This window comes from Dermacentor variabilis, chromosome 3, assembly GCF_050947875.1.
Source record: "Dermacentor variabilis isolate Ectoservices chromosome 3, ASM5094787v1, whole genome shotgun sequence".
NCBI classification, from domain to species: domain Eukaryota; kingdom Metazoa; phylum Arthropoda; class Arachnida; order Ixodida; family Ixodidae; genus Dermacentor; species Dermacentor variabilis.
This window is the reverse complement of record NC_134570.1, coordinates 15,928,765-15,956,647: the sequence shown is the minus strand read 5'-3', so window position 1 is coordinate 15,956,647 and position 27,883 is coordinate 15,928,765. Positions and strand designations below refer to the sequence as shown.

At 48.2% G+C, this 27,883-nt stretch overlaps 1 protein-coding gene across 3 annotated transcripts in view; it reads right to left on the bottom strand.

The window, feature by feature from the left end:
* The window catches only part of LOC142575181 (uncharacterized), a 125,355-nt gene that overhangs the window by 58,585 nt on the left and 38,887 nt on the right, over window positions 1-27,883 (bottom strand). For all 3 annotated transcript variants that reach the window (XM_075684282.1, XM_075684281.1, XM_075684283.1), the window contains exons 6-8: window positions 27,615-27,804; window positions 24,986-25,099; window positions 24,472-24,577 (exon numbers count right to left, since the gene is read on the bottom strand). In XM_075684282.1, the coding sequence (XP_075540397.1) occupies window positions 24,472-24,577; window positions 24,986-25,099; window positions 27,615-27,804 (410 nt within the window). The remainder of the gene's footprint in view (window positions 1-24,471; window positions 24,578-24,985; window positions 25,100-27,614; window positions 27,805-27,883) is intronic.

Below are 27,883 nucleotides of genomic sequence, written 5' to 3'. Positions count from 1 at the left end.
GCTTGAAGGCATCCTTTGCTCGCTTGACCCCGATATTGCCGTATTGAGGGAAACATGGTTAAATGAAGATATATGTGATAGCGAATTTGTCCCGATAAACTACAGAATAATGCGAAAAGACCGCGATAGAAGAGGAGGGGGCGTAGCTATTCTTTTTAAAGATTCCTTTAAAATCTTAAGAATGCCGGACACCTCTGGAGTAGAAAGTGTTTTCTGCACATTTTGTATTAACAACGTGAAATACATTCTTGGTGCCGTATACAGGCCCCCTAATTCGCCTGTCGCAAACTTGAAATGCTTAGGAGAATATATGTACACCCACATAGGACAAGCAGATAAACTAATCCTAACCGGCGATGTTAACTTGCCACATGTCGACTGGAGCACATTCACGTCCCGCTCCACCACAAATATTGATAGTGAGATGATCGATATTGCTTTTAATTTGGCTTATTACAGGTAGTTAAGATTTCACTAGAACCCACAAAGATTCAAATGCAGTTCTTGATCTATTTTTTGTGAGTGGAAATATACAACATAATGTCATGTATGGTCACAAATGGCATTTCAGATCATCAAGCAGTGGTATTGTCGTTGCAATGTGCCCCTCGTAGTAAAAACGACAAGATTCAATATTAACCTAATTTTTCTTGTGCAGATGACGAATCTGTAATTGATACACTAGCATTTCATCTGGACGACTTTAAAAATAACACAGCTAGCATGAATGATCTGTGGCTTCTATTTAAAGGCATTATATTCAACTGTATGCAACAGTTTGTCCCAAAAATTGCGAGGAAGGCTACCCATCGGAATCCTTGGATTTCCCGGGAGACGTTGCACGAGCAACGCAGGCTTAAACGGCTTAAAAATTCCGCAAAATTGGAAAACTAGTTCGAATTCCGAAAGAGTCATTGAGGAAGTATCAAATAAATTAAAACAAATGATCATAAATGACAAACATAATTACTTTAATGTACAGCTTCCTAGTTTCATGAAAACGTCTCCAGGGAGGTTCTGGAGGACGATGAGTCATTCTTTTTCCTTGTCCGATATGTTTATAATAGACGGTGAGAGTGTACACGATGAGCAGGTCGTATGTTCTGCTTTTAACAATCATTTCAGTAGTGTATTCACAACGGATAACGGTTGTCTGCCCTCTTTTTACATGGATTTGCCTCCCATTCCCGATATTGTTATTTCTGAGAATGGTATACGTCACTTAGTGTTAAAAATTGATGAAAAAAAATCCCCTGGTCCAGATGGCATACCAAACACTTTCTTAAAACGTTATGCCGAGTGGTGTGCAAAATACTTGGAAATTTTATTTAGTAAATCGCTTCAGGATGGCATCCTTCCGGATGACTGGAAGACTGCAATAATCAAACCCTTACACAAATCGGGAAACAAGAATTGCATAAAAAACTATCGACCAATTTCCTTGACTTCAACAACATGCAAAATTTTTGAACACATAGTCTATAAGCACGTAATCGGTTTCCTTGATGAGCATTGCGTATTGACAAACGCTCAGCATGGATTTCGGCAGGGCTTTTCCACAACCACTCAGTTAGCAGAAATAATTCACGATTTTGCCAACACAATAAATAATAGAAAACAAACCGACGCTATATTCATGGATTTCAGTAAAGCATTCGACAAAGTAGCCCACAGCAAATTACTTCACAAATTAAGTTTTATAATTAGAAATGATAAGTTATTCAAATGGATACAGGCGTACCTAACCAACCGTTTCCAATATGTTAAAATAAACCAGACTTCCTCCAACACATTACCTGTTGCCTCTGGCGTTCCGCAGGGATCCGTGCTGGGTCCTCTTTTATTTTTGCTTTATATAAATGACATTGGCAATAATCTATCTGTAAAAATTAAACTTTACGCGGATGACTGTGTACTATATGATGAAATTGACTCACCCTAAGATCAAATCAGGTTAAATAGTGACTTTGGCAAAATAGTTGCATGGTGCCATCAATGGCAAATGACTATTAACTATGAAAAAACCGTCTTTATGAGAATTACACTAAGAAAAAAGCCTCTTCTCTTCCACTATTTTGCCCAGAACACTTATATCTCCGAAGTATCTCACTATAAATATCTCTGTGTACACATATCCCACAATCTTTGCTGGTCAATACATACTGACACTGACGTAGTAGTTCCGCGGAAACCCGCAAGGTGGAGAGAAGTAATGAATAAAGGGAAAATGAGACATCCACCCGTTCGTAGCAACTGCTACAAAGGAAACCCATACGGGTTCCTCGAAAGAAAAGCCTCATAGTTGAAGAAAAATTCGTGCTGGTCTGGGACTCGAACCCGGGACCACGGCCTTTCCGGGGCAGCCGCTCTACCATCTGAGCTAACCAGGCGGCTAGCAGATGGCAGGGCGAAGTCGAATTTGTCGACAACACAAAGCAAAGGCAAGAGTTTGACGTAGTAGTTCCGCGGAAACCCGCAAGGTGGAGAGAAGTAATGAATAAAGGGAAAATGAGACATCCACCCGTTCGTAGCAATTGCTACAAAAGAAACCCATATGGGTTCCTCGAAAGAAAAGCCTCATAGTTGAAGAAAAATTCGTCCTGGTCCGGGACTCGAACCCGGGACCACCGCCTTTCCGGGGCAGCCGCTCTACCATCTGAGCTAACCAGGCGGCTAGGAACCCGTAGGAACCCGTATGAGGAACACGTATGGGTTTCCTTTGTAGCAATTGCTACGAACGGGTGGATGTCTCATTTTCCCTTTATTCATTACTTCTCTCCACCTTGCGGGTTTCCGCGGAACTACTACGTCAAACTCTTGCCTTTGCTTCGTGTTGTCGACAAATTCGACTTCGCCCTGCCATCTGCTAGCCGCCTGGTTAGCTCAGATGATAGAGCGGCTGCCCCGGAAAGGCGGTGGTCCCGGGTTCGAGTCCCGGACCAGGACGAATTTTTCTTCAACTATGAGGCTTTTCTTTCGAGGAACCCGTATGGGTTTCCTTTGTAACAATTGCTACGAACGGGTGGATGTCTCATTTTCCCTTTATTCATACTGACACTGTAATGGCTAATTGTCTTCGCAAATTGTTCACCCTCAGACGGTCGCTTAAATTCTCCACACCAACTGTCCGCCTCCTGGCATATAATACAATAGTTCGTCCTACTTTAGAATATGCAATAATCATTTGGGACCCCTACACAAAAACAAATATAGAGAAATTAGAAAGAATTCAAAAGAAAGCTGTCCGATTCATCTACAATTGATACGGTTGAACATCTATAACAGATCTCCTTAAACGTAGTGGCTTCTCTTCGATTACAAAACAAAATCGTGTCTCCCGATTAAAATTATTTTTTCAACTAATGAATGGCCACTACCATATTGATACCTCACACATCTTAACACCTTTAACTGGTTATGCTACTCGTCATAAACACTCCCTAGCAGTAAACCCGTTAACACCGCACAACTGCTTCAAATACTCTTATTTTACAAGAACAATAGTTGATTGGAATAAACTTCCTGATAAAGTCGTTACAGAAAATTCTTTATCCCGTTTTCAGGCCACCTGCACTCATGAATCAACCGCACATACTTTATTTGCTCCTTTTTCCATGCATTTTGTCCTTTTGCCATTTTCAAATTCAAGCTTAAATGATATTGCGCGACATAAAAACGACACGGACGTGAAAGAAGACGACACACCAAGCGCAAACTTTCAACTAAGTTTATTGTGCCACTGCGTCATTTTATACATGGCAGGCAACGTAGATCGCGCATGCGCTTACAAGGAAATGAAGTGCGAAGTCATGTAACATGGTTACGTGTCATGTGACGCCGCGTCCAAGTAACGTAATTCTTTTTCTGTGAGAGCCAGAGACGGGAAGCTAACACACGCATCACCCAATTTCGCGATCATCTGCGCTTCAGATATCTCACGGATGAGCTGCGTTCTGCCACGGGAAACAATCGTGCATTGATCCTCAAGAGGCTTGCACCCATGATCGCGACAGTGGATCGCCAAGAAACCACCTGAGCCGTTTTTTACATTGTTGCTGTGTTCGCGAAGCCGATCATTGAGGCAACGCCCAGTTTGTCCGATATATTTCTTCCCACATGAAAGCGGCAGGTTGTACACCACCCGGTGTACACACTCGACAAACTTTTTTCGGTGATGCTTTCTGCACTTATCGGAAGGGACGGCATTTGGATCAGTCAGCCTGCAAAGCTTGCTGAGCTTGTCGGGAGCAGAAAAAACAACTCTTACGTTCACCCTTTGGGCAATCTTTTTCAAGTTGTGGGATATCCCGTGCATGTATGGTATGACACTTACTTTAGGGCGTATGCCAGGAGGGGCATCGGCAACTGACTTCTGCGTGCTGGATCGCGTTTCTCTTAAGATGCGTTCCGCGACAGACAGTAGCACCATCCTAGGATATCCAGCCAGGGACAACCGTAAAGTTTGCGCTGCTAAGCTTGCGTCCACAACATGACAGCAAGACTTGCTAAGGGCATTCTTGAAACACAAACTGATAATGGCCCGCTTAACAAGCTTAGAATGTGCGGACGTATACGGCAGAAGTGGTTTGTTGGCTCGCGGCTCATACGACCAACACGTGTGGCTTTCCTGAAAGTTCAGGCGAAGATCAAGAAAACGAAGAGACCTATCTACCGGCATCTCATGAGTAGTTTGAAGGGGGACTAAGCACTTCTGAAACGTTTCTAATGCTTTCTTGCTTTCCAGAATGAAGGCATCAGAAGAGCAGTCAATGAAAATTAAAAAGTCATCAACGTATCTAAATGTTTTAAAAACTGCAGTGCCTTGCACTTGTAAAGAAATGTCATGGTCTAAACAGGATAAAAACAAATCACTAAGAATGGGAGCAATGCAAGAGCCAATACAAACTCCGCTCTTCTGCAAAAAACATTGGTTATCCCAAGTGATAAAGGTGGAATTAAGATAAATCTGTAAAAGTTCTAAAAATTGACTGCAAGACATGCCAGCCTCATTCTGGAAGGAAACAGCACCATACTTATCAATACATTGCTCGACACAGGACAGTACGCTTCTATGCGGCAAGGAATAATAAAGATCCTTTACATCAATAGAAAACGCCTGAAGACCACGGTCAGAATGTGACTTCAAAAAATCAATCACAGTACCTGAGCTCTTAACGAGGAAAGGGTCGCTGACAGGCAGAAGGCCCAACTTTTGTTGTAAAAACACCCCCAACGGCTTTTGCCAAGTGTCGATTTCTGACACAATAACCCGTAACGGAACACCGGGTTTATGCGTTTTGGCACTGAAGAAAACTTGTAGATGATCTCGCTTGCTGTTTTCAAAGGCCTTGGTTAATTTTTGCAGATTAAGTCTGTTGCACATGCGCTTTGCCACAGCCTTTACCTTGGCCAGCGACACCTCCCTATGACAGTTAAACGTGGCACTGATGGCTTCTAGAGCCTTGGCGTTAAAGTCTTCAGCAGGTAACACAGCAAAACCGCCTTCTTAATCGGCAGGAATTACACACAGCAAACTGTCCACGAGTGAAGAGGCCACCCGATTCACCGAAATCCTCGCCTTCGGTTGCTTGCACCTTTGAAGTGCATCCACACCTTCCGATACGATACGGCCTACCTCGTGGTCTGGGACAAGCCTTGAGACATCTCGAACGTAGGACAGAAGTTCTCTGGGGGGCCTTTTGGTTTGGACGGCAAACTTCGGCCCGAGAGATAGGACCTCTCGAATCTCTTCAGGCAAAGCAACAGACTCTGGAATATGGACGAGGTTCTGCGGGGCCGACCGTTCTTTTGTGGCTGCTGTTCTCGGAGTCTACGTAGTTGCTGCTGCCAAAGGAATTCAGTTGTCTGGTCCGCCAACCGAAAGTACTTGTGATGCCGACTATTAGCTGTGAAGCGCCCTGCGCCGCTCTGAAGTTGTACCGATAGGTACTGTCTGTAGAGTCGCGCTTGGTAGTTCCACTCGGATCGCAGGATCTTGCAGATTCTGGCGGAGTGTCCCGCTGAAGGAACAAAGCCTCCGAACAGGGAGACCAAGTTCGGAGGGGTGGTCTTCTTGCGTAAACAATAGGAGAGCGTCCGTGCTTTGCAAACGATAGCGGCAATGAGGGAAACAGTGGCACAGGGATCACGAAGAACATTTAGAAAAGGGCCCGTTGAAATAGAAATGAACTTAATGAGAGCAGCATTCCGGGCATTCCGGGCATTTGGACTGATCCAAATGCCGTCCCTTCCGATAAGTGCAGAAAGCATCACCGAAAAAAGTTTGTCGAGTGTGTACACCGGGTGGTGTACAACCTGCCGCTTTCATGTGGGAAGAAATATATCGGACAAACTGGGCGTTGCCTCAATGATCGGCTTCGCGAACACAGCAACAATGTAAAAAACGGCTCAGGTGGTTTCTTGGCGATCCACTGTCGCGATCATGGGTGCAAGCCTCTTGAGGATCAATGCACGATTGTTTCCCGTGGCAGAACGCAGCTCATCCGTGAGATATCTGAAGCGCAGATGATCGCGAAATTGGGTGATGCGTGTGTTAGCTTCCCATCTCTGGCTCTCACAGAAAAAGAATTACGTTACTTGGACGCGGTGTCACATGACACGTAACCATGTTACATGACTTCGCACTTCATTTCCTTGTAAGCGCATGCACGATCTACGTTGCCTGCCATGTACAAAATGACGCAGTGGCACAATAAACTTAGTTGAAAGCTTGCGCTTGGTGTGTCGTCTTCTTTCACGTCCGTGTCGTTTTTATGTCGCGCAATATCATATAAGCAATGGATTACCAACTTGCCCGGAATGCTGCTCTCATCGAATTCAAGCGTCGACATGATTGCTTAAACTGTATGTTTTTGTGGATGTACTTGAATGTTCCCACCCTGCTAAGATCTTGTAAAAGATCGCAGAATCTATAAATAAATAAAAATAAATAAAATGACCAACAAGTGCACTTGGGCAAGTCAGTAAGAATGCACGTTATGAACATCAAAAAGGGGCATGACAAAAGCAATGTCTGTGTTTCCTTTTGCTGTGTCCCAGCCTTTTAAGCAGTGGGCAATGAACTACAATAAGGTATAGCAACATATCATTTGTTTCCTCTGCAAAAAATGCTGTTAATGGTTGTCACCCAGCCCACATTTGAAAGTAGTCACCGGATTCATGCCACTTGGCTGCAGCATGCACTGTATTGAACGGTGCATTCAACCAGCATGCAGACAACATGGAACTGATTTATGAGGGAGCTCTACTACATGCTTGTTCACATGCTTGCTTTTACTGACATGGCTGTAAGCCACTCCAACATGAAAGGCAACGCTTAAAGCTTCACACCACCAACACAGACATGCATAACTTGCGCCCAAAAGTTCATCTCACTTCCATGTTGCTAGGCTGCATTATACAATACAGTCCACTAATAACAATACCACATATATACAGTCGGAACCCGCGATAACGAAATACCACAACAACGAAATTCTCACGACAATGAAACATTTCCATATCCCCTGCGAACGCCCATTGGATTCATGGCATTTCGTACCTTTCGGCAACGAAATGTCGCCGTACTGCAATCCCGCATCAACGAAATTTGCCGGAACATAACTCAGCATATTGCGTAAGGCTAGCAGGCTCCAAAATGTACTAAAATGTGATTGTTTTGCACTAAAATTGTGTAAAATACCACCACATTACACTTGTGCGGGAGCCGGAAGCGATCAGTGTGCGGGAAACACGTCATCGCCATCTTGTTTGTTGATCGTCCATTTGAAGCGGCACCACGAGCGGCACGCACGTTGCTACCGACATGTGACGACGGTGTTTGCACGCCTACTAGGCGAGATCGTAGATCCTTGTTCGAAACGCGCATTCAGTTTGCGTTGCCCACTGCTGATGACTTGGAGAGGCCTAGGCCAATCGCGTGAGGTGAAACTAAACGCAAACTGGACGCGCGTTTCAGTCGAATATCCCCGACCGCGGCAGTGCACTGCATAATGTGCGCCTCGGTGAGAAAAAAGCAGCAAAAACAAAGAAATCCACGTCCCACCTACATGGAATTGTTTATGGCGCTTGAGAAGGCGGTCGCGGCATATGGAGTGTCACGCATCGGGCCATGATTGAGCGATCATCCGGGAATACGTATTCTTTACTTCAAGAACGCTGGTTTTGGTGCCACCCGACAGGCATCGTGTGCGGATTCGGCGCCGGACGTAGATTTGCGTGAAAGGGCCGTTATTTCAATCGTTTGCCTTCGCGTACACAAGATACGATCACTTTCGCACTCGGCACCGAACGTGTGGGCGCCTGCGGGCAACAGCATGCGGTGGAGAACTGCTGCTGCATGTGCTGTTGCTCTGCGTCCGGTGCCGAGTTATGCAAAATCTCGCAAAAGGGATCGCATCTCCAAAAGCAATTGACCGAGAATACTATGCCATGGCAGTAGTGCCACTGCTGGGCGACGCACGTGGCACACTTTGTACTGTTGGCAATGCGGTTCTATATCCTCGAGCAAAGCTTGCCAAGGTAGGCTAACGGAATCATGACGGTAAAGTTTTGTTCTGCGATGCATTGCCTATCTGTGCTGTCTCTTTTCGCAACGACGAAATTCTTGCGAAAGAACATTTTTTCGCGTTTCCCGCCGATTTCGTTATTGCAAGGTTCAACTGTAATGATAAGTTATGACCACATATCGAATACAACAATAAAAATTTTGCCTTCAGGACACCGCTTTTAGTGCAGACAGCTTGACATTAGCATTGCTAAGCTTCGTTTAAATGAATGAGGCCAAGACAGAGCAAAATGTTTGCCCGTGCGAGTTTGTATCTGCCGCCATTACCACATAGCATGTCCTTCTTGCACGCAAATTCCAAAAGCCACGAAGAGCATCGAGAGTTGGTCCAGCATGCCACAAGATAGCACCAGCTGCTTCGCATCTGTCGCCCACAATCACAGCGGAAGAATACACAGGTGTCTCAATGGTACTGTTTGACTGCAGAGCAAGCGAACGACGACTCTGTCTGCGTTTCCTTTTTTTCGCCAGAGTGAAGCAGTGATGGGTCCTTGAAGACCTTGGGTTTAGGGATAGCAGGGAGAAACTAAACATGTCTGCAACAGACAGTATTAAAAGGCAATTGGAAATTTGGGGGCAGAAAATTATGGAGACTACAAACTTTTTTGATCTGCTTATATATATTGCTACATGCAAGTGATATTTGATTGTTTGAACGAGGCGCGCAGGCGCCATCACTCGAGAAAAGAGGAGGAAGAACGAACTGGGCTTCCGCTGCGAATCTAACCTGTCAGCGCTGCGACCGCTGTTGTAAATATAACCTATAAATAGTTGCTCGTCTTACTGACTCGTCCTTCGCCTAACATTATGATGGACGTGGAACGTTCTCTGACCTTGCCATGGAGCTCCGAAGCGGCCGCACCGTCGTCTTCTCAGCCATGGCTTCCGATGAAACCACCCCGTCGCCACCAACACCTGCGGCACCAGCCACAACGTACATTACGGTTCCTAGTCTTCGTGATCCTGGGACATTCTCCTCCCAAAATGACGTTGATGTCGACGACTGGCTCAGCATGTATGAGTGTGTTAGCCAAAGCCACCACTGGGACCCTACCATCATGCTTGCCAATGTGTTCTTTTATCTGGATGGGACACCACATGTCTGGTTTCACACCCGTGAGATCGAGCTCTCCAGCTGGGACATTTTCAAAGAACGGCTTCACGACCTTTGGCAACCCGTCCGGTCACCAACAGGCTGCGCGAAAAGAGCTTGCTACCCGTGTCCAGTCGTCGACCGAATCATATGTCTCCTACATACAGGAAGTGCTCGCGCATTGCTGGAAAGTCAACGAGCACATGACCGAGGTTGACAAGGTGGGCCATATCCTAAAAGGCATTGCAGACGACACCTTCAATTTGCTCGTCTATAATGACGTTTCTACCGTCGACGCCATCGTCAAAGAATGCCGCCGCTTCGAAGTAGCCAAAAGCCGCCGGTCGTCCCACAGTTTTCCCGGCTCCCAAAGACCCCTGCCACGTCCCCTTGCTCCGCTCTTACCGCCACCATTTCAAGAGAACATCACGCGTATCATTAGCCGTGAGATTGAAGCGGCGAGTCTGGCCCGCCTTCATCCACGACCCCATGACAGTACCTTTGACCAAGCGGCCCCCACTATTTCCTTTATTGAAGCAGTTGTGTGGCAAGACATTGGAAACGTTGGCATCCCGACCACATGCTCAGTCTCCTGACCTGATTCGGCCCCCATTCCCATGTCCACAACCTGTAATGGCCAGTATTTCGCTCCCAGACCACGCAATCCTGCTGAATGGCGAACCCCGGACGACAAACCGATCTGCTTCCGCTGCCACCGCGCGGTGTTGGTCATGTATTCCACCACTGCTGCAAAATCTGGATGCCGCCGTACTGAAGCTCATTCCTTGCTCCTCGCCCACACGCCGACGCTCACCATTATTCACCTCACCGTCTGTACCCTACTTCTGATGCCCCTGACAGCCACCCCTCCATGCAATCGCCGTTGCCTCAACGCCATCGCTCCCCGTCACCCCAACCTCGCTGCTTTTCCTCGCCAAACTGACGGACGGAAAACTAGGGCATGAAGCTCTTGGAGGTATTGCTGCATCACATTCATCTTGTCCAAATCCTATGTTGACGCTCCTCACCAACACAAACCTAATTGAAGTAGACGAAGATGGTGCTCCATTGACGGCATTAATTGATACTGGAGCCCAACATCCATAATGAGTGCTAACCTATGTCATCGCCTTAAAAAAGTTCTTACACCTGCCATCACTCAAGCCATACGCGTCACCAATGGTGCCACTGTTGCCGTCAGGGGTATGTGCACTGCTCGCATAGGAATTGCTAGCCACCAAGTTCCAGTACAGTTCACTGTGCTGACCAATTGCCCTCATGACCTAATCTTTGGGCTCGACTTTCTGATGACTGTTCCACCCTGTACACTGTGCCTCGAGCTTCCTCGCTTTAAGACGGTCGCCCCAAACAACCGAACATCCACTGTGCTACAGCGTTTGTTCGCTTAACTCCAAAAGCCATAACCTTCATCGAATTGGCCTTAACGGCAACCGTGCCCGATGGCAACTATGTTGTCGCACCTATTTGTGATGCCCTCCTGACGCGCGAGAACATCGACCCGTGTGCTTGCCAGCACCTTATGAACGGCGCTGAGCGGCGAAACAGACGAGACACGCGCAGGAAACCTTCCGCAAGGGGGCCAACTCAGCGGACTTGTTCCACATGAGCTCCCGATTCAAAGCGTACTTCCTGCGGACTGCAACCTGGAAGCGCCAGAACGTCTGCATTATTCGACGCAGCTCGAAAAGCGGCATTCAGAGAGACCATCCGCAGCGCTGTGAGTTTCTTTTTCACATATTTACACGCTTTGACAGCAGCAAGGCGGCGGCCGCCAAGCTAAGCCTACGGACGATTGCCAAGCTTTGCTCCCCGAGGCCATGCGCCTCGGCCACGAGCCTCCTGCCTGTGCCCGAGCTTTGAGACCGAGCTTTTCGCTTCGTGAACCATCTGCCCGCCGCGTACTGGCCCTTTGAAGGCGGGGTACGCTTCATACTCAAGATGGAGTATCAAGTGGCGGGGGAGGATATCTCCCCGGAAGAGGTTACCCAAGATCAAGGCTGGCAGTCTGCGGGGGCCAGAAGAGTTGGCGCCAAAACACGCACGGCTGACACTGCCGAGCCCCAGCCGAGAGCGCGACGTGGCAAATCAGGCGGTGCTGCGCTAAAATCCAGAGTGATACGAGCGGGACGAATGCCCTCACTTCCTCGAGATGATATCAAGATTGTGATCAGGCCGCGAGGTGGACTCAATATCTCCAAGATTGGTGTTGTTACGGTGGCTGACGCAATACTCGCCGCCGCTGGCATTAGTCAGGAAGATCTATGCCAAGATACTCTATGCCCGAATCTACAGCAAAATATTATGGTTGCTAGTACTCCCAAGCGCGAGAATGCAAACCGCTACATCCGAATGAAGCAGATGCTCATCTCGGGCAAGGTATATGAGCTCAGTGCCTACGAGACGGCCCCGCACTCCACGTGCAAGGGAGTGATCCGCAACATCCCTCTTCAAGACGGCCCTGACATCATCGATGCCAAGATTGTCAACACCAATAATCCACTCGCCTTAGCAGCGAAGAGAATAGCTCAAACCGGCACGGTCATCGTCGCATTCGACGGGCATCGTGTACCGAACTTTGTCAGGTATGGACCGTTACTCATGCAGTGCTCACTCTACCGCAAGCAACTCGACGTGTGCTATACGTGCGGCCGCCTCGGTCATCGCGCCGACGTGTGTCCCAATCCAGCTGACGCTATTTGCCGTGGCTGTGGTGCCCCTAGTCCCGATGAGCAGCATCAGTGCACCCCCAAGTGTAAGCTCTGTGGTGGCCAGCATCTCACGGCTAATAAGGACTGTGCTCAGAGATTCAAGATCCCATACATCGTGCGTCATCGTCGCAGTGAGCGCGCCAAGATGGCTGGTGCCGTGTCACCGTCCCCTCATCAGCGCTCGGACACTGCGGAACTCGTCCAGGCTTCGTCCACTCCGGGTGCTCAGCGCAGAGGACGCTCCCGTTCCAGGGGCCGCTCGAGAGTCCGTTCCGTATCCAGGGGCCACTCCGCCTCCAGGGCACGTTCCGGCTCCCGCCGTGGGTCCAGAGGACGGGCCTGTTCCCGGGGACGCTCCGGTTCTCGGCCTCGCTCCAGCTCCAGGCCGGGGCGCGACACGTCGAGGCGGACCAGGTCCCGCTCCCGCATGCCCACCGCCCTTAGAAGCAAGTTCACGCTCTCCTGGGCCGACAAGGTTCGAGGGGGACGTGAGGGTCCAAGAGGTGACGACCCGCCTCGCGATTCGCACCACGCACACGAGCTCGAGGAGTTGCAACGAGTTAACGAGCAGTTGAGGAAAGAAAACGCGCAGGTTAGACAAGAAATGTGCAGGCTAGCTGCGGAGATGGCGGAGATTAGGAAACTCGCGCTTTCACCCTCCTCGCCGCAACCCCCTTTGGCCCCGGTCGCCATGGATACATCCGAGACATCCCATGCGGCGCGCGCGCCCAAGCGTCGAGCGGTAGAGAACAGAGAGGAAGACGAGACTACAAAATTGCTCTCAGAACTCAAGAATGCTTTCGCCAGCATGCAGGCTAGCTTAGAAAAGGTCCAGGAAGCTATATCGCACCCAAAAATGGGCTTAGGTGCACTCAGTGTATGAATAAGCAAATTAGAGGAGGTCGATGCCAGGAGAGAACCCAGCCCCGCTCCTTCGCAAGTCGCAGCACGACGTCATGTACTAGCACCACCGACGGAGGGCGCGATTCTCAGGGCCGTTCAAGCCTCCTCTCAGCCTAGCCATGGATAGTGCGGACGAGAACTTTAGTATTTGGCAATGGAACTGCGGAGGGTTTCCCAACAAGAAGCCGCTTCTGCAGCAATATTTAAGAACTCTCACGGTTAAGCCCAAAATCATCGCTATTCAGGAAGTTGCAACTAGTACTCCTATCAAACTCGCAGGTTATCTGGTAGTATCCTCACATTCAGGAGGTAGGGTAGTTGCTACCCTTGTCAGCAAAAGGTACAATTGCCTCTCTCGCGACCTCGGCCCAGTTGGTGATGGCATCGAGTACGTCATGACTGAAATCCTCATGAACCCACCCAGAAAGGGCCTCAGAAGAAACAGCCTTTATATCCTCAATGTATACTGCAGCCCCAGCTACCGCAGGGTGAGGGCGAACTCTCTCCTCAAGAGGGCCGTCAGCCTGGCCGGTGGGCACCCCCTTGTCATCGTCGGGGATTTCAACGCTCCACATAAGGTGTGGGGGTACACCCATGACACGCCCAAGGGACGCGAACTGTGGCAGACTGCGATGGAACTGGACTTGACCCTTATCACCGATAAGGACTTCCCCACTAGGAGAGGCAACTTCGCATGCCGGGACATTACCCCAGACCTCTCTTTTGTCAAGAACGTAGGGGAGGTCAAGTGGATCAACACGGCTCTAGACCTCGGAAGTGACCACTACGTCATCGAAGTCTCCCTCCCGATAGCCCGCTATAAGACGAGGAAATTCAAGCTGATCGACTGGGACGTTTTCCGCAAGATCAGAGCCGAGCGCACGCCGATAGGGGAGACAGATTTTGAAGGTTGGTGCAAAGGGATCAGGGATGACGCCACGGCGGCAACCAAGGAGGTCGTCACTGAGCTCGACGTTGACAAGATGGATAGCAGATTGGCGCACCTGCTGGAAGCCAAGCAAGCCCTCCTCACGAGATGGAAGGGGCAGAGGCATAACAGGCGGCTCCACAAGAAGGTTTCGGAAGTTAACAGGCAGATCGAACATCACTGCAAGAACCTGTGTAAGCAACAATGGGATGAGCTTTGCGAATCCGTCGAGGGTCAGCTCAGATCAGGCAAGAGCTGGGGTCTGCTCAAACACCTTCTCGATGAGGGCAGCACCAGATCCAGCCAGAGACGATCCCTCGCGCGAGCCATCCACCTCGCTACGGACTCTACCCCGGAAGTGTCGATTGTCGACAGGCTCATAGACAAGTACCTGCCGGTCGCGGATAGCTCTGCCCCTACCCAGTTCCCGGACTACGCGGGGTGTGCGGTGCCGGAGTTGGACCAGGACTTTACCGCGGCCGAGATCCGAGATGTCCTCTTCTCACTCAACGTCAAATCTGCCCCTGGTCCAGATGGCGTCACTAACAGGATGCTGAGGAATCTCAATGATGAGTCGATCGACTTCCTCACTGAAAGGATTAATGAAGTCTGGCGCAGTGGACAGGTCCCCACACAGTGGAAGGCGGCCTGCACGGTACTCATCCCCAAACCCGGTAAAGCACCAGGAATAGAGAATCTAAGACCAATTGCCCTGACGTCCTGCGTTGGTAAGGTTGCAGAGCATGCCCTGGTCAATCGGCTCAAGGTGCACATCGAGGCCAATGACATGTACAACCACAATATGATTGGTTTCAGAGCCGGCCTCTCGACACAGGACGCCATGAAACTGATAAAGCATCAGATCATCGACCGGAGCACGGGAGATACCAGAGCCATCCTTGGACTAGACCTGCAGAAGGCATTCGACAATATTTCACACGAGTTCATTCTCCAGTCTATTGCCGGCCTCGGGCTCGGGAAGAGGGTCTACGACTTCGTCCGATCCTTCCTTAGCCAGAGAACTGCCAAGCTCAAGATCGAAGGATACCTTTCGCAAGAGATCACCCTCGGTTCACGCGGCACGCCTCAGGGCTCAGTCATCTCGCCAACATTATTTAACATCGCAATGGTCGGGCTTTCTAAGGAGCTCGCGAAGATTCAAGGAATCAACCATACTATCTACGCAGATGACATCACCATCTGGTGCATCGGCGGGAGCGACGGCCAAGTTGAAGCCGCCATGCAGAGCGCCATCGATGCGACCGAGCGCTTCCTCCGCCCCACTGGGCTCAGATGTTCTCCATCAAAATCTGAGCTACTTCTCTACAAGAAAAGACCCAGAGGTGGCGGCCATCGTGATTGGAAACCGGCGTCCGAAAGCGAAATACGGCTTTTCACTGGTGACGGGTCTCCGGTGTCTAGAGTGGACTCATTCCGAATATTGGGGATGTATATAGAGTCTAACGGTTCCAATGGAACCGCACTCAGAAAGATCACCGCCAAGACGGAGAGTGCTCTCGGCCTCATTCGGAGGATCGCCAACAGGCACCGGGGAATCAAGGAAGAAAATCTCATCCGCATTATACATGCTTTTGTTCTCTGCCACCTTTCATACTCGGCGGCCATGCATAATTGGCATGTGGCTGAGAGGAACAAGCTCAATTCACTCATCAGAAAGGTTTTTAAGCTTGCCCTCGGCTTGCCTGCAAGCACCCAAACCGAAAACGTGTTGAAGCTCGGAGTCCACAACACGCTCGAAGAGATTATCGAGGCACAAGAGCACTCACAGCTGCTCAGGCTATCCGGCACCCCGACGAGCCGCAAGATACTCGACGAGATGGGCCTCAATCCTGTCGACCAGTGCCCTGACGCCATGCGGATTTCCAGCGACATCAGGTCTCAACTGCACATCGCGCCCCTGCCCCGCAATATGCACCCCGCAAACAACGTCGGCAGACGTCGGGCCAGGGGTAGAGCTCTACTCGAGCATGTCCGCAATAACCACATTGAGGCAAGCTTCGTGGATGCCGCGGCATATGTCCAACAAGAGGCATTCGCCGTCTCCATCGTAGACTTCAATTCAAGGCTCACTTGCTGCGCTACGATACGCACTTCAAGGCCCGTGGTAGCCGAACAGGTTGCAATCGCGCTGGCTGTGCTCGATGGTCGCAGAGAGGCAATATATAGTGATTCCAAGGCAGCCATTAAGGCCTACCAAACCGGCATGGTCTCCCCCCAGGCCCTCCGCATTCTCCAAAGCGCCAAAAGTATCCCTCCGCATTCTTTATTTTGGTTTCCCGCTCACTGGGGTCGATTGAGGGTTCTCCCTCTAACCCTAACGAGGGCGCACACGAGGCCGCGCGAGGACTCACTGACCGCGCCGCCTCAGCAGTCCCTCAGCCCCGCGGGGAACCCTTGCTTACGTTTAATGAGATCACTACGCACTACTATCTGTCAAGACGGGTCTTCCCCCTCCCGCACCCCGCCTTATGTACGGCGCGGGCGGTTACCCTTCGACTTTTACAAGCCCGTGCGTACCCTAACCTCGCGGTTTTTCATGCCATATACCCCGAAAGATATCCCAGTGCGGACTGCCCTGCCTGTGGACTAAGGGCAACATTGGACCATGTGTTGTGGGAGTGTGAAGCCATCGGCTCCTCCTTCAGCGAGGATAGGTGGGCTGCGCTCTTGGGCAGCCCCGAACTCAACGACCAAACCCTGGCCGTCCAGAGTGCCCGCGATCGGGCCGTCAAGCTCGGCTTGGCAGTCCCTACGTGGGACTAGCCGGGTGGCGCGGGGTCTCCCCTGCGTCTTCTCTGGACCAAAATAAAGTTACTTCACTCACTCACTCAGACACGCGCACGTGTACACATGCGCTTACTTTCGCTATTTCGCCACTCCGTGCCGTGATGATAAGGTGCTGACAAACACGCGGGTCGATGGTCGCGCGATACTGTTAAAAATTGGCCGGGTGTGCAGTACCCAGAAAGGCACGAAGTGCGCAAGCGCTACTCCGAATCAGAGTCGTCCGAACAAGAGTCGGATGACGAGTGCTTCTCGCTGCCCACATCCCATAGAGCATCGTCCTCTGTGCCGTCCAGCGCGTTCCTTATGCTGCATTTTCTAAAAGACATGCGCACCATCTCTTTGGGGAGATTTCCACGCCGACCACACCTAGCCACAAACAGTCGCAAGCGGTGGACGTCGCAGACGGCCGATGGGGGTAGTCGGGTTATCGCCCAGCATCCATTTATTATAGACTTCGCGCACTCTATCTTTAAACGGCTTATTTAGCACAACGTCTAGTGACTGCAGCACAGATGTCAGTCCACCAGGGATGACCACGAGGTCCGTCTTGCCGTCACACAGGACCCGCTTTACGTTGGCTGCGAGGTGGCCTCGAAAAGAGTCAAGAACGAGCATGTTCGCTCGCTCAAAGAGAGCACCAGGTTGCCGCTTCCAGACGAGCCGGACCCATTTCTGCATCAACGATTCGTTCATGAAACCCTTTTTATTAACCCGGATGATGACGTCACGTGGGAATTCCTCTTTCGGCAATGTTTTCCTTTTAAAAATGATGAAAGGGGGCAGCTTCTTCCCATCAGCTGTCCACGCGAGCATCACAGTGAACCGGGAGTGCCCGTTGCCCGTTAGAAGCTTGATTTGCTTGGCTCCTTTCTCGGAAACAGTCCGGCTTGAGGGCATATCGAACCACACTGGAGTTTCGTCGGCGTTTCCAATCTGTCCCATCATGTAGTCGCGTTGCTGCCGAAGCAAAATATTGCTGAAACTCGATGAGCTTGTTTTCGAATTCTTCGGGCAGTTTCTGGCACACAGAAGTACGGCGCCGCAGTGCAAAGCCCTTCCTCTTCATGAATCGTCGCACCCAAGATGGCGAGCCCTTGAATTATGCCCTCGTCAGTCCAGAGGCGCGCGCGATCTGGACTGACCCGCTTTCAAACAGATGGGTTTGGCAGTCACAGGCAGCCATCTTACACGCAGCTCCCGGACAAACTCCGCAACCTCGGTTTCCAGTTGTGGATACGCTGCAGTCCACCCACAAAATGCCGTTTTCTTTTGGTTGCTGTAAGCAACCAACAGCTGCTTCTGTCTCCGCCAGTACCGAATGCTCTTTTCGGATACTCCAAATTTGCACTGTGCCGCCAGGTCGCCGTGGGCTTCCGCGTACTCAATTGCCTTTTTCTTGAAGGCGACGGTGAATTGCCGTCGGCTTCCGCTCATTTTTAAACAATATGTGAAAAAGCAGCCTTGAACCAATATAACTTTGTGAAACACAAAGTGACGGAGCCACAATGCCGCCACGCCACGCCGCTGTTGATGGCGATGGCGAAGGTGGCTGTTTACTTCATCCGCCCACTGTTGCAAGATTTCCGTAGTTTTTCAGCCAATGTCCGGTATATAAGATGAGGGTCGACTTTTTGCAATGGTTTTTGAAAAGAAGTTCGACCTATATTCCGGTATTTACGGTAGATGTGTAAGCGGCTCAGCAATGCGTGAAAAGCCCTTGACAAAGCGCCTGTAATAGGCACACATGCCAAGGAATCTACGCACTGCCTTCTTGTGGATGGGCTGCTGGAACTTTGGGATGGCAGCTGTCTTCTGCAGGTAAGGGCTGACTTTAAACTCATTTTCAGCTCGCTTCGGTGCTTCCGAAGCAGCCAACACGGCTGCTGTGTCCACGTGATCCCTCATGCCACGTCGTCAAGCGGACGCCGACGGTGGCGTCTGCTTTTCCAGTGGTGGAGCTTTCCCCCAATAATTCCTCGTGCGACGACACAGTCGGTTATTCCCCATTTTTCCTTCTGTTCACCCGAGAACCAGCACTGCCCCTTGACACAACCCTCCCTGTTCACATGGACCCGATCAGTGAATATGCGCTTGACGGCATCGCCCGTGGTGCCCACGCAAGGGAAATTGCCCCTGACCGCCTTCTGAAATCCCAAGAGAGTCAAAGGCGTTTGTACGACCAGCGACACCGAGACATGCAGCTCCCGCCTGGTTCTTTGGTGCTTCTATGGTCTCCGTCACGTCAGGTCGGCCTGTCCGAAAAAAATGCTGTCTCGTTACACAGGCCCATACCGAGTGCTTCGTGCCGCGACTCCCGTCACCTACAAGATCGCCCCTGATGCCCCATCTGCTTCCCAGTCCAGTGATATCGTGCATGTTACACGACTGAAGCAGTACCACCCTCTCAGTGATGACATTTAGACACTCTGGGATGTCGCTTTTGCCGCTGGGGGATTATGCTACACGCGTGTGGTATCCGATTGTTTGAACGAGGCGCGTGGGCGCCATCACCCGAGAAAAGATGAGGAAGAACGAACTGGGCTCGCGCTGTGAATCTAACCGGTCAGCGCTGCAACCACCGTTGTAAATATCACCTGTAAATAGTTGCTCGTCTAAGGACTAGTCCCTTCGTGTAACAATATATAAATACAAAACGAGCATGGTGGTGCAACCCATAGCCCCATGTCAAAGGGGGCGCTCATACCATGCATCCATCCATCATTTTATATCATCCATTAGCGGTGTGAGATGCTGCATTTACATATTTTGCTGCAAAATGGCTTTACAGTATGCGATGTCATTTTTTCTGTGGCACTGCTACCTCTTGCCGATTCTGCATTACTGTTTCCCGTGCCATTTGCGAAGAAAAATTGAGTATGCAACTAGATACCACCTACCAAATTCGCTCTTGGATCTTGATTTGCAGTGCAGTCATCTATTCATCAAACAAAATTTTAGTTGGGGCTTTTCAGCAAGCTTTCCACCTGTGCTTGTCTAGATGTGCTTCAAATGTGCTTTACTTTAAAACTGCCACACCATAGCCTCAATTGTGTGGTAGCATGCATGCAGTGATATAGATGTACTAACAGAGCAGTTGACACCATGCGCACATTTTTGTTTGGATACACAAGAACCTTTGAATTTTCGAACTTGTCAGTAGAGTTCTTTTTTACACACTGTGTTGGTCACAAAAATTGTTCTAGCATTATTTGAGCTATCACATGCATCATGCAGACGTTAGTATATTTTCTGTTGGAAATTATCTGTACAGTCGTGTACTTGTGTTTTCTTCATTTTTGCCCCAGCGCTAGCATTTAATAGACGATGTGGGCACTACTCAGCATAAATAAAAGATTGAAATAGAGTAACTTGCAATATACTCTACATTAGAATAATCAATATGAAAAGTGACTTGCGTGGTTAGCAGCAATGTTCGTGGTTAACATGCATGCTAACCGCAGACAGTGCTGTGCTCTGCAACCCGTGGTTCCTCGCTTTGTATGCACAACTTGAAGAACAATGTACTTGCTCTTTTACTCCTCCAATGCATAAATTTTGAACAAGCCATGCAATTTATTAATTTGAGTACATGCCTGGTAGTCCACACGTGCTCTCGCACTCTTGTGCATTGCAAAAAGTTCCTCAGTAAAACAAAAGCCAAAGTAGGTACCATGTCAATAACAATGAGAAGTGCAATCCAACGACCCAATTTGTGAACAACACCATGAATTACTTAGAAAATGCCCTTTTTTTTTTTGCTTCGTCGAGCATGCAACTGTGAAGCCGTTTCAGGAACCTCTGAAACTGTGGCCTAATACCCCCGGAAATTATTTACTTGTGGCTTCCCAATAATCACTTAGCCCCTTTGAGGGTCAAAGACGTGAACATATGGTGCTGTGAACAAGTCCCAAATGGTTGACGCCGCATATTTACGACACTGTATGTATGTTTAAAAAATGAGCCAATTTTTCAACTCTCTGTTGCCAGGCAAGTGCTACCATTCTGTGTGGTTAAAAGTTTTTTTTGTCTCTCCGTAGTCTCCTGCTTTTAATTCCATGGTTTGTTTATGCCGACACGAAGCAGTGGACAGGGTGGACAGCGCAGTTTGTAGAAGATGTTGCCTACAAAGCACCAAGCCATGTTGCTCGAGACAAAGCTGCAAATTTTCAAGACTCAAAGAAGTATGAGCTCGCGCTGTCGATTATTCTGAAAACTGGGTGCGCCGCGATCATGAAGGCTGGAACCAGTGGCCATGCCGATCAACAGAAGAAGAGTTAGAGACCCTTTTCCATGATAAACAACTGTTTCAGAAAGGCAGGCTTTGTGTGCCAGGGCGAGAACCCAGTGATAGTGAAACCAACACGATGCAATCCGCTGCCGTTTATCGAGCTCTGGGAGCACGTCGCTACTGACAATGAAACAGGTGGTGTTTCGATGAAGCAGCTTTTGAGCGCATATAGTGCTGCCTCGTTGTGTGAAGAGATCTCCGACAAGGCGATCGCTGTCACGACAGACGAAAGGCGTGCGCAATGGCGGCAATGACAGAGGTGGCAGTGATGATGAGATTGACAATGTCCCATCTTTGACCCCTGATGTTCACGCAGCGTGCTGTCGTCGAGCGTTGATTTCTCGTACGCTAAAAGATTTCCGCTAGTGTTTGTGCAGCAGCTGGACGCGATGCACACCATGGTTGTGAACCTGAGTGCAGATTACAGGCTGTTTCAGTATGCCTAAGGCTTGACACATGTCTAGAGGTATAAATAAACATTTTATTTTTCACAGCCTACTTTCTGTGTCCAATCTTAAGTGCAAGTGGCAAATTTGGCTTTGGAGTTGCAAAGGTATGTTCGGCAGATTTTTATTACGGCAGTCCAGTTACAGCAATGATTGGTTATAACTAGGGGTGTGTGAATATCAAATAACACAAATCGAATAGTGAATTTCAAATATTTCAATTTGCATATCGAATATCTACTATTCAATTTCTCAAATATTTGATATATTCGGTGTAGAGACCCATGCAGTGCCACATGTCGCATGCGCCACAGAGCCCCTCCTGCTCGATGCCTCCCAAGCGAGTGCTTCATTTCATTTTCGCCACAAAAGGACAGCCGAATACGCTGCGGACACGCTGCCCTGGTTGGCATGCTAGCAGACTTTGTCACTGCAAGTACTCCCCAACGTAAGCCTGATGCAGGTATCACACACACACACCACGCGAACGCTGCAATGGCTGTTGAAGGTAGAGGCGCAAAAAAAGGGGAAGCATTGCGTGAACTTGCCGTGACACTGCAAATTGTAGAATATTTGACAGGTGGCAAATCACACCGTACCTCACCATGAAATGGAGCAGATGTTGCCTGCTCTTTACAGTAGGCATCAGCAACGTGAGTCACATCGATGCGAGGTCCTTTTTCTGTTGAAAAGACTGGCCTTACGATAACCCACCTGCCATAATAAGCTGGAATAGCCCTTCTGCATTTTGGAAAAAGAAACTAAACTGGAAAGCACAACTTTCTATGCAATAAATAAAATATTGCTGTAAAACCCAGGTACACTATTAAACTGAGGACCTTATAGGTATTCAGTACAACAACTCGTCACTAATTAATCACTTTCAGAGTAAAAAAAAAAAAGAAAAGCGCCTGATTCAATAAACAAAAATTCTATTGATAAAAAAACATTTTCCAGACATTCATATAGTAGAAGCCCTATAATGAGCGTTGGCATACTAATTTGGTGTTCCCTTTATAACACTAGGCCGTACTGTATGTCTTGATTTCTATGGAACTATGTTACTGATAACTCGCCAGATTCTTGCTATCTAATGATATGAGAGTTCTGAGCATGCACAGCACAGTATATTTTTGCCCAAAATTTAGAAGCATTAAATTATGTGAAAGATTTTATAATATTCGATTCAATATTCAGCTTTTCTTTCTTGATTCGATTTGATAGTGGATTTGAAATCTACTATTCAGCATTCACACACCCCTAGTTTATAACACTCTTACACTCTCTCTGTTAAAGTCCACAATCATTTGTTGTAGCTCGTTTCCAGTGTTGCTGAAAAGAACAATGTCATCTGCAAACCAAAGGTTGCCGAGATATTCGCCGTCGATCCTTACTCCTAAGCCTTCCTAGTTTAATAGCTTGAATATTTCTTCCAAGCACGCAGTGAATAGCATTGGAGAGATTGTGTCTCCTTGTCTGACTCATTTCTTTAAAGGTATCTTCCTGCTTTTCTAGTGGAGAATTAACGTAGCTGTGGAATCACTGTTGATATTTTCCAAGATATTTACGTAAGTGGCCTGTACTCCTTGATTACGTAGTGCCTCTACGACTGTTGGTTCTACTGAATCAAATGCCTTTTCGTAATTTATGAAAGCCATATAGAGAGGCTGATTGTATTCTGTGAATTTCTCGTTTACCTGATTGATGACATGAATGTGATCCATTGTAGAGTATCCCTTCTTGAAACCTGCCAGTAATTGTAGGAATCATGAGGGAGGTAGTGGCCGAATACTGTACCAGGGAGGCCAATTCCTGTTCTGATGAGGGTGTGTCTTTGTTGAAGCGTAGCGGGCCTTCCTAATTTGGTTGTACCGGCATTAGTACAGCCTCACTCGTCCGCTGCATCTTTTGCTGGTGTCAGGCGCCACTAATCATGAATAGTCAGGAAAGGGAACAAGAGTTCAGGATTGCCAGTCAGCCTCTAGAGTCAGTGAAGGAGTATGTTTACCTAGGTCAATTAATGACAGGGAACCCTGACCATGAGAAGGAAATTCACACAATAGGAATGGGTTGGAGGAGCACATCCGGCAACCATTGTCAGCTTCTGACTGGAAGCTTACCATTATCATTGAAAAGGAATGTGTACAATTAGTGCATATTACCGATGCTGACATATGGGGCAGAAACTCAGACTGACAAAGAAGCTTGAGAACAAGTCAACGAGCGCGCAAAGAGGGATGGAACGAAGAATGCTATGCATAATGTTAAGAGAAAGAGAGCAGTTTGGATCAGAGAGCAAATGGGTACAGCCAATATTCTAGTTGACATTAAGAGAAAAAAATGGAGCTGGGCAGGTCATTTAATGCACGTGTTAGATAACTGGTGGACGATTAGGGTTACAGAATGGGTGCCAAGAGAAGGGAAATGCAGTCGAGGACGATAGAAGACTACGTGGGGCGATGAAATTAACAAATTCGCGGGTGCGAGTTAGAATTGGTTAGCGCAGGACAAGGGTAATTGGAGATGGCAGGGGGAGGCCTTAGTTCTGCACTGTACATAAGATAGGCAACCGCTGCAGATGATGATGAGTTATAACAATTTGATTTTTCATTCTTTTTAAGGACAAGAGTGACTGGCAGCTAACCTAAACATCATAACCCTGCCCCATACATCGCCAATATTTACTCACTTGTGCTCAAGGGTCCAGACAAGCTTGACAGCACGCCGGTTCATGCCTGTATTGCACGAACTCAGGCACATGAAGCGTAGATGGTAGACTGTGTAGGCCATTTCAGCTGGGCACACAAACATCACAACAGCACTGTCAAGAAAGACGACATGGGGAGACCCAAGAAGAATGCAAGGAAAACACTGTGCATAGTTGTGAAGTGGGCCACATAAAGCAGCACTGCAAAATCGGTCTTGGATATGTACAGAACAAATCTTGTCAGTACAATCTAATAACTTCGACAATATGCAATTAAAGAGCACTTTGCACCCATGTTTTATTTCATTTTTATTTTGACTATGTTGACAGTATGAGGGAAACGAGAATAACTTCAGAGAAAGAATAGAACAGGCAGAATGCTTTAGGTAGCTGCAAGTAAGCCTCTTGCAGCCCCTCAGCTCCTGTAAATAAGACTTGCAGCATGATTGCAGCATTTGGCAACTAAAGATACTTTTAGAAGTGACTTAACACACACCTTCAGGTCTGTCATACAAGACCGTGATGCTGTGACGGCCAGTTGTCTTATCCTCATGGTATTGTGTGCTTGGGTTCACACACCTGATAAGATGTGCAGGTGGTGCATTTTGGTCTGCAAAGAAACAATGTCTTTGACAGAAAGAGCACCATCCTAACAATAAAAAGTCACACAGCTAATTACATGTGTAATACAATAAAATGTACTTATTCAAGGCCATGGTGTTTGTGTGTTACCTCCTTCCCTGACTCAACTCCATGTGCACAGGCAAGAAATCTGTGCACCTAAAGGGCAAATTACAGATTGCTGCTATTGAACAGGAATGATCAGACCATGCGGGCATGTGTGCTAGAAGCATAGCTTTAGTGAGATTGCTGCTTGATAAGGATGCTCGCTTCATGCTCGCACAACAGTGAGGTGTAAACAGCACATCACTCACGGACGTCTGCTAAAGGCGTGAAAGTTGCACTTTTTCTCAGTTCAATTTCAGCTAAGTGAAGTTGTCCAGAACTCATTTCGCAACGTCACCTTTTTTCATGCCCGGGACCGGTTATGAACTACTCCAACGATGGGGCTCAAACCTAGTGTTAGGATCAATCGTTGACCTGACTCCGTGCCTCGCACACCGTCTTTGCACAGTAGCAGTAACATAACATCCCATAGTTGCCGACGTGTCCAGTGCCGAGTCACACAAAAGTGCTTGACGGAGAATATTAATGGCCTCGTTTTGAAAAGGCTCCATGTGGTCTGTGCACAGCCAGAGGGCAACAGATTTTTTCAAGATACACATTTCTAGCTTTTTGTCTAGGCTATTCCCCACCTGATTCATTCTCCTGATTTTGCTTGCCTTGAAACTTCAGGTGTCTCACAATTTTATCCTATTATAATGGCTTCAAGTTAATAGAGTTTTACTGTACCGTATTCCTTCACTGAAGCACAAAACTGAGCAAGTCTGTAAACGAATTTTCTATAATAATGATATCACAAAACACAACTGAATTATTTTATCATTCGAATCCTTTTTTACCTGAGTGATTATATTCAAACATATAGCCCCCTAATTGTCCAAAAAATTGGTGACTGTATTTGATTTAGACCCAAGACACTTGCATTCTATCATTCCCACTTATCAAAACTGGTATCCAATGGGCAGGATACGGCAGAAATAAGACATGCAGGCATGCACTGCATACTTCACAGTCGCTTCTAGGCACAGGCTGAGCAGCCCAATGCTGTCAAAATGGCACAAGAAATGTTTAACTGCATTTTAATGACCCTCAAAATGCACAAATGACACAAGCAGACTAATAGCTAACTTAGCCTCCTAGATTAAACTTTTGAAAGTATGTGGCCTTTCTTTAGTGTGCTTTTGGAATTTTAATGATATACAGTAAATCCTCGTTAAACCGTACCCGCTTAAACAACAGTTTCGTTTTAAAAGTAACAAAGTCAAATCTCCGACTCAGCAGCCATTGAACATAATGCGTTTTGTATCCGTATGAACTGTACCAGCTTATTGCGCACGTATCAGTTAGCACGTAGTGCTTCCACTTTTCATTGTGCAATCATGGCAGTGCGCCGTCCCCATTGGGCGGCCTGGCAGAACAAGCCTCAGAAATTGGGACGACGGCCTCCAAGTGCCCTAAGTGCTTCCGTGTGAAGCCACATCAATATCATTTCAGCGCCATGCCAAAGAGCGTTGTGGCCATAGTTGTGGCATCATGCAAGCTAGGACCCATGTTATGCCAAAGCTCAGATAAAAACACCAAGTGCTTAGCATAGAAGAAAAATTGGTCATCGTTCTACTATCGAATGTGGCCCGAAGAAGTTGGCGCTGCCACGTGACAGGGATCTACCGTTGACTACGGTGTGTGGAATTTGGAATGTGACGAAGTTGCTCAGCAGCGCTGCTGCGACAGTCAGATGTCAACTACGAGGTTCAACTTTATGCCATCGTTGCCTCTGTTGTTGCCGAAGTGTCGCCTAACGACAGCGATGAGGACGACACGGAAAGCGACGGCACGGGCGATTCAGGCTCGACAGTGGCAGAAGCTATGCATTATGTCAGCCTCATGAATGCAACCGTCACAACAAGAATAGCACCCCGCAATGAAAAAGGCGCCTCGCGACATCTACAGCGCTACTGCGCCCGTGCACGGAGAATATGCAATGCAAAACAAGGAATCTGCCATGCGAGTGTTTGTCGAGAAGAGGGAGCTTGCTGAAAAGCGGGCTCGCTGCTTTGAGTTTGAGGCTGCTGTCATCGCTGCTAAGTCGCCACGGCATGAAACAATAATAAGACTTTGGCGCACGAAGTGAATAAATAGTGCATGTTTTTGCCCTTTCATCGCACTCTCTCCGAGTTCTGTTTCTGACAGGTAAGTGGGCGATCTCATGCTATTTCGGTTAAGCACTATTACTGTTTAGTACATACTTTTTCTGAGATACAGCCAACTACGGTTTAACGAGGTTTCACATCCTGATGGATCTATGCAATGGGGGTAGGGTACAAAAGCTTTCATACATGAAGTGCTGTATATGAAGTGCTGTCACTATCAGTGCTGCTTCTCTGTTCTGGACTGCATAATGACCTACTAGCCTCGATAGCCAGGATAGCAAGTCACCTCACCGTGGTTATCTTTGTCAGTTTCAACCCTGTGTACAAGGCAGCGCTTCACCACATTCATGGCATCATTTGGCTGCGAGTAGACTGCCATCACCCGCACCACTGTGCCTGGAGGTGGAGTCCTGGTGACAGAGATGCGAAACGGGCATACCACACCCATGTTCGCAAAGAGTTTCCGGCGACCCTCATCATACTGTAAACGAAATGACAAGTATATAGAGAATTAGGGAGTCATTTGAGACAATAGACCAATATCAGTTTGAAAAATTTTT